The sequence below is a fragment of the Lissotriton helveticus genome, chromosome 9, assembly GCF_964261635.1.
Source record: "Lissotriton helveticus chromosome 9, aLisHel1.1, whole genome shotgun sequence".
Taxonomy (NCBI): domain Eukaryota; kingdom Metazoa; phylum Chordata; class Amphibia; order Caudata; family Salamandridae; genus Lissotriton; species Lissotriton helveticus.
In genome coordinates, this window is record NC_136070.1 from 248,674,152 (window position 1) to 248,690,517 (window position 16,366).

The window sequence follows — 16,366 nt, forward strand, 5'->3', positions numbered from 1 at the left end:
GTAATACTTACTGTTGCAGCTATGAGGACAAACGCATTAATGACGATGTCAAGATACTAAACCCAGTTTTTTCATTACTGGGTAAGTCTGTTCGTAGTTAATAATTCTATTACTACACTGACGATATGTGATAATAGTACGACTGATATGTATATTTACCTACAGACTTTTGCTGTCTCATGATATTGAAAGGAACGAAAGAGAATCGGTTAGTGAAATTTAAGAACAGAAGAAAAATTAGGTAATTTTCTTCCTTTATGAATAATATTTGGTGAGGCTTTAAAAAAAAAAAAAAAAATTAAATTGATAGGGTATCCTTCTCTCTTCTCGCCATCTTGTGTGAGGCAGGTGGGGACAGCGCTCAAGTCGGGCCGTCCTTCCCGCCCTCTTTTTGTATTTAGATTAGCCCATCCGCAGCGCTCAGCGCCTTTAGAAGCTCTCCCTGGTGAGGGGAACTGGGGCTGCGAGCTGCAGAGCAATTTTAATCCATGTCACTCCTGATTTATGTATTTTAATAGCGTTTCTGGAGCGTTTGTTACAATTTTATAATCGCCTTATTTTTGACTGTGGGGGACTTCAAGCTAAGGGGAATTGTATTATTAGGCACTCTGACACCTTGAAACACATTTTCTGCTCGTGCCCAGCCGCTTCTTAGCCTTTCCCGGCGGCGGTGGGCGCCATCTTGTGTGAGGCAGGTGGGGACAGCGCTCAAGTCGGGCCGTCCTTCCCGCCCTCTTTTTGTATTTAGATTAGCCCATCCGCAGCGCTCAGCGCCTTTAGAAGCTCTCCCTGGTGAGGGGAACTGGGGCTGCGAGCTGCAGAGCAATTTTAATCCATGTCACTCCTGATTTATGTATTTTAATAGCGTTTCTGGAGCGTTTGTTACAATTTTATAATCGCCTTATTTTTGACTGTGGGGGACTTCAAGCTAAGGGGAATTGTATTATTAGGCACTCTGACACCTTGAAACACATTTTCTGCTCGTGCCCAGCCGCTTCTTAGCCTTTCCCGGCGGCGGTGGGCGCCATCTTGTGTGAGGCAGGTGGGGACAGCGCTCAAGTCGGGCCGTCCTTCCCACCCTCTTACCTCCCTATAAATGTGCAAAGCAGCCAGACGGCGCAGCGGGGGCGCCGGATGCGCGCCGAAGCCGCGCCAAAGCCAAGCCCGTCCGCGCCAGGATCGCGCAGGGTGCGGGCCATGCTGTCCAAAATCTTCCTGCCATCAGGTATGATTCCGATGCCCTGCTCCTAATACGCTTGACCAGTCCCAGCCATAGTTGTAAGGGGCACCTCTTAACTGATCATCTCTGGGGCCCTTTTTCATGCCGCCTCTGTAAATGGGCATCTCTAGGACCTCCTGACACAATCTCTCCCCCGTCCCCCCCCCCTCCACATAAAACTGTCACTCTCAACTGTGGCCTGATCAATGCCAGATCCCTAACATGCCACGCGCAGGATATTCACGATCTTATACTGTCGCGTGGCCTCGACGCCATCTTCATTACCGAAACGTGGCTAAACGACGCATCTAACCCCGATTTAGCAACCGCCCTCCCCACTGAGTTTTCCATCCTTAGGCGTGACAGACCCTCTGGTAGGGGTGGGGGTATAGCCATTATCGTCAGGTCGTCCCTCACGTGCCATGCATTTGATCTGACCTTTATCAAGCACTGTGAGGGTATAGGATTTGTTATTCAAATCAACCCATCCACTTCTTTCTCAGGTGGACTCGTCTATCGCCCCCCTGGGAATGCCTCTTCGTTTCTGGATTCCCTGGACGAGACCCTTGCCACACTCTTGACCCACTACCCCACCTTCACCCTTCTTGGTGATTTCAATCTCCATCTGGAATCCCTTTCAGACCCCCACACGCTGAGTTTCCAACACTCCCTGGACATTTTTGGCCTCACCCAACTGGTTTCCCCCCCAACACACCGGGCCGGCCACACACTAGATGGCATCTGTACTAACTTGACTGCCCTAACTGTCTCGCCCCCGATCCCACAAATATGGACGGACCACTGTTTTATCCCTTTTTCCATTACAACACAACACTTAGCGCAACCCAACACCATGCGCTCTCCCGCACCCTTCCCGACTAATTGGAAGAAAGTAGCGGAACGTATTATGTTAAATCCCCGGCCCCTTGCCCCTCTTCCCACTCTTGTCAGAGATGTAACTCTAGATTCTAAAAATCTTCACTTCTGGATTGACACAATGGTCACATCCTTCTCCAACCCAACCAGCCTGAAATCAGCCAGTCATGTAAGAAAACCCAATGCCCCTTGGTATACCCAGACCCTCGCCGAATGCCACCTTAAATGCAGGGTCCTGGAAAGAGAGTGGAGGAAAACCTATGATGATACTTCGAGATCCCTCTACATCTTACAGAGGAAACAATACCTCTCCAATATAAAAAAAAAGCCAAAAGGGAGTTTTTTACTTCAGCTATAGAAGAAGCTAAACAAAAACAACAGACCATTTTCAATATAGTCAAGTCCTTCACCCACCCCAAGGCCCTGACAACGGAAATTCCCCCATCTCAAGCACTCTGCGATCAAATAGCTGAATTTTTTATTGACAAAATAAACACCATTCACAAAGACTTTCCCCCCCCCCTCAATTCATACGCAAGATGCCGGCCCCATACTACCTTCACTTGACAACTTTACTGCGGTATCCCTGCTACAGACACAGAAGGCCATCATGACTTGCAAGTCAGGAGCACCTACTGACTCCTGCCCTCCGATTATTCTTCACCACCTCATCGAGGCCGTCAACCCTTCCATCAATGCCATTATTAATGACTCCCTCAGCACTGGCATTGTCCCTGCTGAATGGAAGAAGGCAATAGTCAAGCCCCTGTTGAAAAAACAAATAAATCCCCTACAGATTTATCTAATATGCGCCCCATTTCTCTACTTCCTGTACTAGGCAAAATCACCGAGCGGCTGGTCCACGAGGAATTAAAAGCCTTCGTGGAAAACAATCACATCCTGCATCCACAGCAATCTGGTTTTCGCCCTGGCCACTCAACAGAAACTGCACTGATTGAGCTATCAGACACCATCAAGTTCCTGCAGGATGACGGAAGACATGCCGTACTCATCCTACTCGACTTAACCGCAGCATTCGACACCATCTCTCACGCTATTCTCATTAACAGAATGCGCGAGATTGGTGTGTCTGGTACTGCTTTAATATGGATTACATCATTTTTATCCAATAGAACACAAACAGTCTCACTTGGCCCTTTTCTTTCCAGCGAAAGACCCGTCACATCCGGGGTGCCCCAGGGATCCATACTTAGCCCCCTCCTTTTCAATCTATATATGGCCCCCCTCCTAACATTGATTGAATCCCACAACATCCTTGTTACTTCATACGCTGACGACACTCAGCTCGTCGTCACCATTGATAAAAAATAACCCGACACAGCTCTTAGATTCCAGAACTGCCTCTCCCAAGTCTTTTCCTGGCTCAATCTTAACCACCTAAAATGCAACAGCGCAAAAACTGAAATAATTCCACTAGGCAAAGACGTCCTTTTCTCACCAAAGGACTGGTGGCCTCAAAACTCTGAAGTACCGCCTTGTGCGGTACCTTCGGCCCGCAATTTAGGTGTCCAATTTGACTCCTCCTTGAGTTTCGATGACCATGTACGCATCACAGCTGGGTGCTGCTTTAACCTCATTCGACAGCTGAAAAAATTCTTCGACTTCCTCCCTATCTCCGCCAGGAAAACAGTCGCGGTGGCCCTAATCCTTTCCCGGCTGGACTATTGCAACGGCCTCCTGGCGGGAATAAAAAAGTCTTCTTTAAAGAAATTACAAAGCGTTCAACATGCTGCAGCCAGATTAGTTCTTAAACTTCCAAAAAGGTCCTCGGCCTCTGCAGCCCTCAACACGCTGCACTGGCTTCCCCTCCACAAGAGAGTCCTTTTTAAACTCCTTATCACGGTCTTCAAAGCCACTAGGAACACCGGCCCTCTCTATCTAGCCAAGCGCTTTCAGCGCTACATTTCATCGCGCTGTTTGAGGTCAGCTGAAGCAAATTTGATTGTAATGCCTAGAATAAAACGAAAAACAAAAGGTGGCAAAACTTTTTCATTCCTGGCATCGAAGGTATGGAACAGTCTTCCCTTTAACCTTAGGCACGTCCCCTCAGAAAGCCAGTTCAGGAAACTCTTGAAGACCTGGATTTTCCTCCAGCCCGACTCAGCAGTTCTTGCAGCCATCTGATACACTCCTCGCCACGCTGGCTCTCTGATCGCTTAGCGCCAAGATGCTCCTTCCGGAGCGATAGCCGCGCTTTATAAGTGTCAATAAATATCAAATATCAAATATCTGGAACCGGGGGAATACCTCTTATCCAGATACTCCATAAGTATTTATTGTGTTATTTAGATACATTGGATTATTTGCTTATACTAAGGTTTCTCTTTTAGAGATACAACTCAACTTGTGTATTGGACAATCTCAGATTTTGAGAAACTGTGGATATGGAGGTGAATACTTAAGGTTATATAACCCAATATATAAGACTTCTCTACTTTATTTCTTGGTTTTGGGTCTTAATTTCTTACACAAAATAAGGGTGTAAATTCCTAATAGAGTGGAACTGACTAGAATTTCTTTTCTTACCTTAAACCTACACTTTTAGTGGGCTACTTTTACCATGGAGAAGGTGGCTAGAACTTACTTACCCTCTATCCCAAGTCACACGTAGTACGTGTAATAATTGTGATTAATATCCATTTGGTTACAGCCCTGAAGAAGTCAGTGTGTTATACTGTGCACGACGAAACACGTGTTGGCTGTTGTACCATCATTGTTGAATATTGAAGAAAGAAAATAAACAACAAGGAACTTCAACTTTTGATTTATGGACATTTCAATTTGCATTTTTGATGATTTACGTGACTCTTGCCCTATATCGATTCTAGTTACGAACAAGAATGGATGATGCTGTGTGAAGATGTATCTGTATCAGTTTTTGAAATCTCTCTCTTCACTGGAAATGTCACGAGTCTGTGCTTATCCCCCCACATAACTCTTGTTCCCCAGGAAGCTTTTCTGCACCAGAAATGTCATACATGTGCACCGGTTTGCCTTATTTGTTCTGCGAGCCGCCCTGTTCATTAAGGATGCTGTCCTGTATGGCGAGATTCCAGACCACTACACACTGTATAAGAGTCACCGTTTATTTTTGTCCCTTTAAACTCGACATGTCAAAATAAATTGAGTCAATGAGAGAGCAGTGTCACTGTCAGCCCTCTTACCAACTTGTAGTGAAGAGGGTCCCCATAGGCGTGGCAGAACAATGGCAGGAATAACGCTAGTCAATCATAGCTGTGAATGCTGAAGCTACGTGAAAGCACGTACGCGCGTTTGGTGGCAGTGCACTCCTGGGCTAAACCACGTTCTTATGAAGGAGGCATTTGTAACTCCACGCTGTTTTTTGCTCTGACTGTAATAACCTCACTTGCAGCTTTCAGGCTGAAAGGTAGGGTGTAAAAAGATGCACGCTTTTTTATGAGCCCACATTCTCAACAGCATAATTCCAAGCTTCCTCAGCACACGGCCTCGTGGTATCTTTCCCACATTGTGCGCGGCGCCCCTGGCTGCTACTAACGGCGCACCGGGGCGCTGCAGCGCACAGTTTATTTTATTTAATGTGATTTTCTATAGCGCGAACTTTACCCGAAGGTGTCAGAGCGCTTTACATAAGAACCAGTGTTATACAAATGAGTTTTTGTTGAGTGGGGAGCTCGAGCACCCCCAAGAAGTCTGTGAAAGCTTGCAAACTCGACTACTGAGAGTCAGGCCTGGTTCTAGAGGGTGGGCCAGGCCCACCCAAACATGAGCCTGGCCCACCCAAACATGAGCCTGGCCCACCCAAACATGAACCTTGGCCCTCGCAGTGACGTCAGGCTGACCCCTTCAGCTGTTTATCAGATCCGTCTGTGGCACAGAGTTTTAACAGTGCAGGTAAGAGAATGTGTGGCTATTGCTTCGTTTTTTTAAACTATAATCTGCGACGGCCCAGCTAGATATATTCTGTGAATGCTTCGAAGATGTGTGTATATTAGTTAATATCCTAAAAGTCTGTGAGGGCCCAGCAAGACACATACTTTGTGTATGCTGCGTATATTTCATTTATATTGTTGTATCGTTATCATGACGGATGCAAGACACAACTACTAAAAAGCAATATTTTGTCTGTTCATAATTTTTAAATGCAGATAAACTGTATTTTATGTGGATAGCTCAATGGGTTACTTGCAGTACAGAAGTTACAATCCTAAAATAGGACAGTGATCTATAAACTGACATCAAAGAGCTGCATACAAACCTGAATGGTATAGTTAGAACTTTTTTTGTGTGTGTTTCAATATAGTTAGAATTTCCCTACTTTTTCATTACTCTAATGTTGCTATAAAGAGTTTGTTTTGGCAGATATGCATTTTAATCAGTAAAGCCAACCCCACAAACACTGGGGTATGCTTTCAATCATGCGGTTGGGTTTCTCCAGACCAAACCCTCTTAAAACATACTGCCCAACAGTATGGATGACATGCGAATCCTACACCTTGTAATCCTCATTGGCTTATGTGACATTCCCTACAGGCTGATTTACATACTTGTATGATTCATTGTCTGTGCATAATGTGTGCATGATGTAAAGTACTATAACACCCTACACTATGAGTAGCGCTACACAACAAATGAAATCGAATATGAGAGAGGGGCTACGGAGAGATGACACTGTTGGAGGGTGGCAATTAGGGAATCCGAGGAGGAGGTCATCAGGGGGAGAGGCTATGGAGCGATGAGAGGCACAGTTAGAGGGCGGCAGTGAGGGAATCCAAGGAGGAGGCCATGGGGGGCTGAGCTACGGAGCGATGAGGGGCACTGGTGGAGGGTGGCAATGAGGGAATTCAAGGAGGAGGTCATGGGGAGGAGGGCCTTTGGAGAGATGAGGGGCGCTGTTGGAAGGTGGTAGTGAGGGAATCTGAGGAGGAAGGTGTTTGGAGAGATGAAGGGCACTGTTGGAGGGTGGCAATGAGGGAATCCAAGGAGGAGGTCATGGGGGGATGGACTACGGACCGATGAGGGGAACTGGTGGAGGGTGGCAATGAGGGAATTCCAGGAGGAGGTTATGGGGAGGAGGGCCTTTGGAGAGATGAGGGGCGATGTTGGAAGGTGGTAGTGAGGGAATCTGAGGAGGAGGTCATGGGGGCTGGGCTACGGAGCGTTGAGGGGCACTGGTGGAGGGTGGCAATGAGGGAATCTGAGGAGGAGGTCATGGGGAAAGGGTGTTTGGAGAGATGAAGGGCACTGTTGGAGGGTGGCAATGAGGGAATCAAAGGAGGAGGTCATGGGGGGCTGGGCTACGGAGCGATGAGGGGCACTGTTGGAGGGTGGCAATGTGGGAATCAAAGGAGGAGGTCATGGGGGGCTAGGCTACGGAGCGATGAGGGGCACTGGTGGAGGGTGGCAATGAGGGAATCCGAGGAGGAGGTCATGGGGGGCTGGGCTACGGAGTGATGAGGGGCACTGGTGGAGGGTGGCAATGAGGGAATTTAAGGTGGACGTCATGGGGAGGAGGGCCTTTGGAGAGATGAGGGGCGCTGTTGGAGGGTGGCAATGAGGGAATTCAAGGAGGAGGTCATGGGGAGGAAGGCCTTTGGAGAGATGAGGGGCGCTATTGGAAGGTGGTAGTGATTGAATCTGAGGAGGAGGTCATGGGGGGCTGGGCTACGGAGCGATGAGAGGCACTGGTGGAGGGTGGCAATGAGGGAATCTGAGGAGGAGGTCATGGGGAGGTGGGCGTTTGGAGAGATGAAGGGCACTGTTGGAGGGTGGCAATGAGGGAATCAAAGGAGGAGGTCATGGGGGGCTGGGCTACGGAGCGATGAGGGGCACTGGTGGAAGGTGGCAATGAGGGAATCCGATGAGGTGGTCATGGGGGGCTGGGCCACGGAGCGATGAGGGGCACTGGTGGAGGGTGACAATGAGGGAATTCAAGGAGGAGGTCATGGGGAGGAGGGCCTTTGGAGAGATGAGGGGCGCTATTAGAAGGTGGTAGTGAGGGAATCCGAGGATGAGATCATGAGGGAGAGGGGCTTTGGAGCGATGAGGGGCACTGTTGGAGGGTGGCAGTGAGGGAATCCATGGAGGAGGTCATGGGGGGAGGGTGTGAGATACAGACGGATGAGGGGCACTGGTGGAGGGTGGTAGTGAGGTAGTCATTAGGGGGGGCTACAAAGAGATGGAGTGCACTGTATGAGGGTTGTAGTAAAGGTATCTACCGAGAAAGAGGTCAGTGGTGGGGCACCCATAAATAACTCTCCACATGTTCTGTATACACACATAAGCAATCCTTCTATCATAGTGACTGTTGGAAAGTAGATATGATGTAATCTATGGCTTGGACTACCTCCAAAAGCGACAAACTGGGACGGTAGTGGCCTATCCGAATGTACCCTTGGCCCACCCAAATAAAAATTCCTGGAACCGGGCCTGCTGAGAGTCAATTGCTGAGTGGGTAGTACCTGGCTCAGTTTAGTGCCACAGAAGGACAGATCGCGAGACATCATTGGCAAATGACCTCAACCCCCAAAGTTGATTCCCAGTAGTCCCTCCGCTTACTCCATAGCCCTCAAGGTCCCCTCCCTTATTCCCGAATGAAGACTTTCAACCTGCGCTTCTATTTCGTTCCAAGCATATACCTGAACATTTGGAAACAAATAAGAGGGAGTTTTAGAGACAAACTCTAGGTAAACTAAATTACCCTTGTTACTTGACATTTCTTATGGGGGGGGGGCTTTAAGAGCGAATAACGTAAAAGAACACACTTTTTAGCTTACAAAAAGTGCAGTCTCCTGACTAAATTGAATAGTACCACCAATAGGAGTGGATGTGGTGTTACGGCCAGAGCTGCGCGTTTTGGAACTGGGGAAACAGGGTTCGAGTCTTGGCGTCGGCTCACCATTCGACATTCTGTTCTGGGCATATCACTTAATCTCCTGTGCCAAAAACAAAATGAATGCGACCTCACTGGTAAAACGCGCCAATCCCTTCGTTCGAGCTATATAAAACTGCAAAAATAAATATGTGTCTATAATTAGATGTTATATGCACCGCCCTGTTTCATATCCTTCGCCAGGTTAGCATCTCCCCTCCACCTGTCCAGGCTTATAAACCGATGACCACACCATTGCCTGATGAGGCTCCCACCCCTTGCTTTCACTTCACCTGGTATTGCTCCCCCCGGCTCCCTCTGCTCTGTGCGTCCTCAGGCATTCGGGACACGGTCATCTCTGGCTGCAGCTCTCAGGCCTTGCCCCTTTCGCTCCATCACCGCCAGCATTGGACAGCGGAAAACTACGCTATCCACTCACGTAGCTGCGCTCCATTTTGCCCTACCTTCCTTCTTATTGTATATACTCTGATTTGTTAGAAAGGAAGACCACGTGATTAAGGCAGACGCGTTCTCATGGAAACTGCACTACAACCCAATGCTAACCTGTAATTGGTTGAATTCGATAACCTTCTATCCAATAATTTAGAGTCTTTTTCTTTCACCAATCCGCGTATTTCAGAGAAAGTGTGAAATCATTAGTACCGCCCTCCAAGAATGGTGAGCTCTAATTGGTAGTTCAGCAGGAAGTAGGCGTGTCGCTCCAGAGTTGGAGTGAGCAGCGTGACCCCTGGGAAGCCTTGAGGCATTGTTTGGCTTGTGCCACTTTAAGCACAGGCAGTCTTTTTCCAGTCCTCTGGACTTCTATCGGGCTTCTGCTTTCTACCCCTTGGAGCCCTATCTCTCCAGGCTGCTGAACTCCCCACCTGGAAATGCCTCTTCCTCCGGGAATGCGGCTTCTGAGCCGGATTCTCGCCCCTGGGGCTCCCCGCAGAGGCAACAGTTCCGCGACCTCCCCTCCCCTGTATGATGTGGTGATCTCTGGTGGTGGCATGGTCGGTGGTGCCTTGGGGTGCGCACTAGGTGAGTAAGATGTCCTCCACCATCACAATGCTATGCACTCGGCAGGACCCCTGCTTATGAACAACACGCTTTTGGCCCATATTTGCTATTCTTTGTCTTTATTTACTGCTTTCCTCACCATTACAAAACAACCCTGTATATCTTTATTGGCACGAGCAGCGGTGCATGCATTGCCAATGCTTTGTAAATAAATACATAATTATTCCTTTATCTACTCAAAGGAGAACTGAAAGACTGCTGTGTAATCCATACATTATGTGAAGGTTTGCTCTATGGACAAAACCATGCCTTTTAAAAGGGTTGGCAACATTGAATTGTAGAACTTACACAATACATCGTATGCATGGTAACTGTGCATGAGGGATTGCATGAAAATTGTGAGAATTGTTCACTATTTTCCGAATTTAGTATGAGCATCAGCAAGACCTTTAAAAGAATGGATCGTTTAGAATTGGGCCAGACCTACAGTGACGTTGTCTAGTTCTGTGGTCGCTATGGCAGTTATGGTATAGAGTCATAATTTAGATTCTTAACTGCTATTTTTTCCTGAGCTTCGTACAATATCCATGGTTGCCTCAACGATGCTTCTGTACTCCAGCCTTCATTGCTGCTTTCAAATAACTTTTTCAAGTATTGCTTCTGTTGGTTTATCACAGCCTGGGTGGGCATCAAAAGAGTGGTATTAACTATTCTAAAGTTTACATGCTGCAGAAATGCTTTAGGGTGCTTCTCTTTGCAAGTGTCATTTCCAGGCTCATCTCCAGGCCCACTCTTTAACAGCAAATTCTTGCTGACAATGTCTTCATTGAAATTCGGTGTTTTGCTCTTGCCCTCCAGCCACAGGAATGCAGACAATACACTTCCATTTTCTGGGGAAGATGCACTACCCCCCACTTGTGCCATGTCAAACCATAGGTGTATGAAATGGATCCCACTTCGCTTCACAATTAATACTGTGAGCCAATCTTTAGAAGACATCTACTCCAGCCTTTGCAGGTTCTCCTTTCAAGATTGCGCCCTGCCATTATTTTAAACTTCCAACCCCTGACTTGATCAGCTGTGCTGATTGAAGCAGTGGTTTAGCACCATCCCATCACTGGAAATACTGTCCTCCCAATTATACTGTCCATCGGGAGGTTCCAGGTATAGCACTACCTTCACATGCAAATAATATTTATTCTGTTGTTTTTAGAGTCTTGCAACTTGAAATTGCATTCAATCTAAAAAAGCATCCCTCCCATTCATAAAATCTGACACTATAAACATAACTTTTACTTAACATTACTGATTGTCGCCTCTCTCCCTCAAAATGATTCTCCTTCTTTTTCCATCCTCTGCATGCCTTTTCTCTCTGGCCACAACCCTTCTGTAAGTCACTTGAATGTTAGCCTTAATCTCTATTAATGTATTTCTTCAATTTGCCCACTATTCTTTTCAAAGATTACAACCTCTCCTAAATTAAATCATACCTGGCTCCCTAACAACACCATATCTACTCTAGCTCATCCATTAAACCCAATAAGCATCTGCACTACCTCTTCACACCAATCATAACAATAGCTGTAAATGCAATAGCCCACAAAGAAACTGGAGTGAAAGCATGGAATTAATTGCTTCAGTGCACACACCTGGTCCCAAAAAAAGAATGCGCATTAGCTATTAACCTTGGGTTCTGGAGCAACGTGCTGCTCAGCGTAAAGCGCTTCAGCACCGAATCAGGTGCTATATAAATGTAATTACATTGTTGCAAGTTTCTTGGCAGATAACAGCTCTCTCTCTGTCTCCACCACAAGTATGTATAATTATCAAAATGTCTTAAGCCGCTGCCATTACGTCTGCCACTTGCACTATAACATTGTTGTGAATCCTTTAAATGATGAAATCATGGTTGGGCAAACGCAAACCATTAGACCAGCACAAGCTTCCTCGTCAAAAAAAAAAAATCAATTTATCCTGCTGGTGCAATATTTCAAACTACTGAATAAATGAAATAGCAAGGGGGGCTATCCAATATTTTCACAGTAGACTGATGTATTTTGTCCAAAATATTAATTAAAAAAAGACAAAGACTTGTTGCGTAACGTTTATCGCTTCGTCAGGGCCGTCTGGTGTATGTAAATCATTAACTTTTAGTGTTAAAGTAGGCGAGTAATTCTGTGGTCAAGTAGTAATCCTTCACCTGTTGGCTTCATAGTCGTTACTGTCATAGTGCACCCCTCACCTCCTTCCTCATGCTATCTTTTAAATGACCTGACTCTATTCTAGAGGGAAAAACCTAAACCTGCCTTACAGGAACACCTAAAAGAGTAATAGCATGCTGGACAAGTAAACATCAGCAGTTTGCTGGGTAGATACAGAGGTGGTGTTAAGATCAGTAGCTCCTCTTCAAAAGTCTTACAGCTTTGTATATATTCGTTGTAAAGAAGCAGTAGTTTATAAACTGTGTAAAATATTCCTTGCATCTGATTCACTTAAGTGAAAACATTATTTCCATTAACAACTTCAAGGTATTGAGGGAAATGTAAATATTTTTGTGCAGGATTAATGTTTTGTTTTACGTGTAGTATGGAAAACAAAAATGATGGGTGAAATGCTTGAATTAATCTCAGTCACAGGTAATTCGTCAGGATTGTATTTCAGTCCATGTTGTGCCCACTGTACCACTCAATGCAAGAATCGCCCTCTTCAAATAAGGTTTGGCCCTGCTTCAATACGAACATTCTACTTGAGACTGCTAATCAAAGTTCTCACTGAATGCGCAGCAAGCAGCCCCAAGCTGGTTTGGGTTTATTGGGAATCATCAGTAAGCTTTAACTTGATTCCTGTGACCTAGTGAGCACTGAGCCTGATTCTGGGCTTGCCTGTTGCACTTGGGGTGTTGTATTGAGCTAAAGAAAAAGGTCATTGGTAGATTCCTCAAGTTAACTTCTGTCCCGAGTAATTACTCTGTGGTCTTTGCAGTCCATCATGATTTTGTTTTTGTCGACTGCGACATTTCAGAGAAGAGCCTTCCTCCTGTAAATCAGGCTAAGACGTGCTCCAATGGGGGCACGTAGCCTGAACTGTCAGGCTGGACTGTTCCACATGCAGACGAAAAAGCATCTGGAAGGATGCCAAATATGTCTTGGTTTAACAACAATGTGAAAATGTGATTTCATAAATCCTTTCACCCGTCATTGAAAATAAAGGTATCGGTTAGATTAAGCCTTTCTAAGACTATGGTTTTGCTTTCTGAATTCATGCTTTAACCTGATATTTATATGGTTAGAAACTCTGGGTATAAGATGTGTATGTATATATATTTTTTAAGAGAATGTGATTTATCTCTGTGATCTTATGCGATTTATTGTATATATTAAACTTTGCAACATTGTAAAGTACTCTACATGTTCGGAACCACGTTATATATAACCTCCAAATAAATAAATCTCCTGCCCTGCAGAATAGAAACAACAGAAATACAGCCTGGTTTGCCTCAACTGTGCCTAAATCTAAAATCTAGGTGCTTTAGAATAATGTGCTGGTGCCAAGACTTTTAACAAACGTAGTGAAGCAATGTGTAAATGGTCCTGCTTATGGTAAGGAGTGTGAGGTGGCATTCTTACTCATGCCTTTCTGCTTGAGGGGTGGGGGTAGATTAGGAGGCAATCTTATAAGATTGTGCATGTTAAGCGATGATCTACACATTTGAAATAAACATTTGAATTTAAATACATTTTTTTTCGACATAAGGGAGATTACATTATTTGCTCAAAATTACACTATTTTCTATCAAGTGCTGAAACCAATTTTAGAAATCAGGCCTCATGTTCCAAATTCTGTAGCTTTGACACACGCCCACATGTTTTCTCTTACTTGACCCACAGGTTGGTGTTCCTTGTATCTGTGTAGAGTAGCTGAAAACTTCTATATTGATATACTCATGGAAAATAAAAATTAACGATGTGGTTTCTTTCATTAGGAAATATTGTGCCCCAACAAATCTCTTAATTGGTGCTTTCATAGATGAAGTGTTCACAGTGACGCTCAGATATGGAATGATAACACAAATACCCATCCAAACAGATCTCTCAACTTCTCCCTTTAGTGATACCAGCTCAGGACCACAACTATACACAAAACCTCAGATTGGACAACCCAGTGCAGTAGTCAGTCAGCTAAGCAGACAATTTGATACAAAATACTATTAAAGGCCCTGCACAGCTTTTCAAAGCTACCAGCGTGCTGAAAATCATAAAACTGTGTCCGTTTCTCATGCTTCATCATCCACACTGCTACGTGCTGCAAACACGATAACATCAATTCAGTTGTCATCTCGCTCGACATGGAAACACTTCCCACAAACTAAGACCAAATCCTTCCAATCACACATCATACACAGTGTAGCATGCTACTTTTAGGGAAGCGCTTCACCCCCAACAAAGGGGTGGAATGCACTGTATAAATTCTACAATACATAACGTGTGGGCATTTACCTAAGTCACAGTCTTTGTGTGCAGTTCTATTCTTTGTGGGTAATCTGAGTGTGGAGTGAAATTTCGGGCCAAACTTGTAAATGGCAGAATCCTGACAGTTTTGGCCTTTCAAAAATCTTTTTACCCACTACAGCCGTTGTCCACTTGTTCTGATAATATGGACACAAATTATTGCCCATCTTAATTTTATACATTGATTCTTATTTCCCATCCTTCTCCATGTACTCTGTTGAAACCGTAAAACTATTCACGTTAAAACCTTACATTTCTTTCAAAATTTAAAAAATATTTTGCAACCAAAATTTTGACAAATTAATTTATTCATGAGATTATCACCTGATGCTTGTTATTTAAGTAAAGGAGAGAGCAATAATTTGCACAAACATTTCATGGTTACAAAAAGGTTAAACATTTAATGTGGTGAATCTTTATCCTGTTGTATAAGAGTGGTGAGCTGCCCTAGCTGGGGCCAGTGGAAAAGCCAGGCTTCGTGTTTCTTGAGAAATTGCAGGTCGTTGGAAGCTCTACTATATAACTGGAGTTTCTCCCAAGCTTTAGGAGCTAGATAAGAAAAGTTGCGCCCTGTGGCTCTGACTCTTCACATGCAGGGAATGTGAGTGAGCATCAGGTTGGCGGAGCCGAGGTGTCTTTTCAGAGTGTTGAAGTTGATGCAGGTGTTAGGGTATGCAGGTCTTGGTTGTTTAGCGCTCTGTAGGTGAGGAGGAGCAGTTTGAAGATGGCACATTTGTGAATCGGGAGCTAGTGGAGGTCTGTGTAATGTTTGGAAATGGAAGTGCTGAGTTGGAGGTTGAGTATGAGTCTTGCTGCTGTGTTTCGAATGGCCTGGAGTCCTTTGATGAGTAGCGTAGTGATTCCGGCATAGAGTGCATTTTCATATTCCAGTTGGTTGGTGATCAGTGCTTGAACAGGAGATTTTACCCACTGACCTACCATACCAGCTAAGTCAGCCACTTGAAATTTAACCTTTTGTGTTGTACAAATAGAACTCTCTCACCCTGGAGGTTAAGAGACACGAAGACCTTTCACAAGCATTGCTGATTGCTGCCCGTTATCAGCTCGATAACAACTGATTGCTCTCCGTTACCCCGCTGCTTGAACTAGAAAGATTAATGGACATTCAGTTAGTAGCCTGAAGGTGGCATTCCAACAGTGGCAGTGGGGTGGGGGGCGGGGGAGACATTAACCCAGTGCCCTTACAGATATCTATGAAACACTCCTCCCTGTGGCACTGGCTGACCCACGCCTGCACTTCAAGCTGACTTCACGAAATTGAGGAAAGCCTGGAACACAAGGCTGCATGCATTTCAAGCTGACTTGTTGACATTGGGGAAAGCCTAGAACACAAGACAGCAAGCATTAAAAGCTGACTTCTTGAAATGGAGGAAAGGCTGGAACACAAGGCTGCAAGCATTAAACGCTGACTTCTTGAAATTGAGGAAAGCCTGGAACACAAGGCTACTTGAAATATTTATTTGATAGAGCTGCAAACCTCTCCGTGTATGCTGTACTTTCTGAGCAAAACAGATCTAAAACATTTGCAAACTGCTGAGGATTCCACAAGCACTGCGTGAACCTATGCACCCAACTTAATTAGCATTAGATAAAGAATATTGAACACTAATAGTACTATTAGTACCGCGGCCAGGGCGACTGACGCTGGGGATCATGGTTCGATCCCTGGCTCCGGCGGCAGGGGTCTGCCCAGCACCATGCGACTCTGGGCAATAGCTTGCTTAATCTTCCCAACGGTCCCCAGTGCCGAGATACCCCTTCGGGGGCTGATTCGTGCGCTATACAAGTACTGGATTTACATAATGCTTGAGCAGGCCACCAGATGTATCAAGTTCAAAGACGTGCCAGTGA

The 16,366-nt window shown here is 45.4% G+C and overlaps 2 protein-coding genes across 2 annotated transcripts in view; one reads left to right on the plus strand and one right to left on the minus strand.

The window, feature by feature from the left end:
- Positions 1-9,396, minus strand: part of FAM161B (FAM161 centrosomal protein B) — an 87,324-nt gene extending 77,928 nt beyond the window's left edge. The window contains exon 1 of the mRNA XM_078659866.1: positions 9,260-9,396. Within this exon, the coding sequence (XP_078515992.1) occupies positions 9,260-9,322 (63 nt within the window). The 5' untranslated portion in view covers positions 9,323-9,396. The remainder of the gene's footprint in view (positions 1-9,259) is intronic.
- Positions 9,397-9,633: 237 nt separating this feature from the next.
- Positions 9,634-16,366, plus strand: part of COQ6 (coenzyme Q6, monooxygenase) — an 88,038-nt gene continuing 81,305 nt past the window's right edge. Inside the window, exon 1 of the mRNA XM_078659867.1 lies at positions 9,634-10,007. Coding sequence (XP_078515993.1) covers positions 9,857-10,007 — 151 coding nt within the window. The 5' untranslated portion in view covers positions 9,634-9,856. The remainder of the gene's footprint in view (positions 10,008-16,366) is intronic.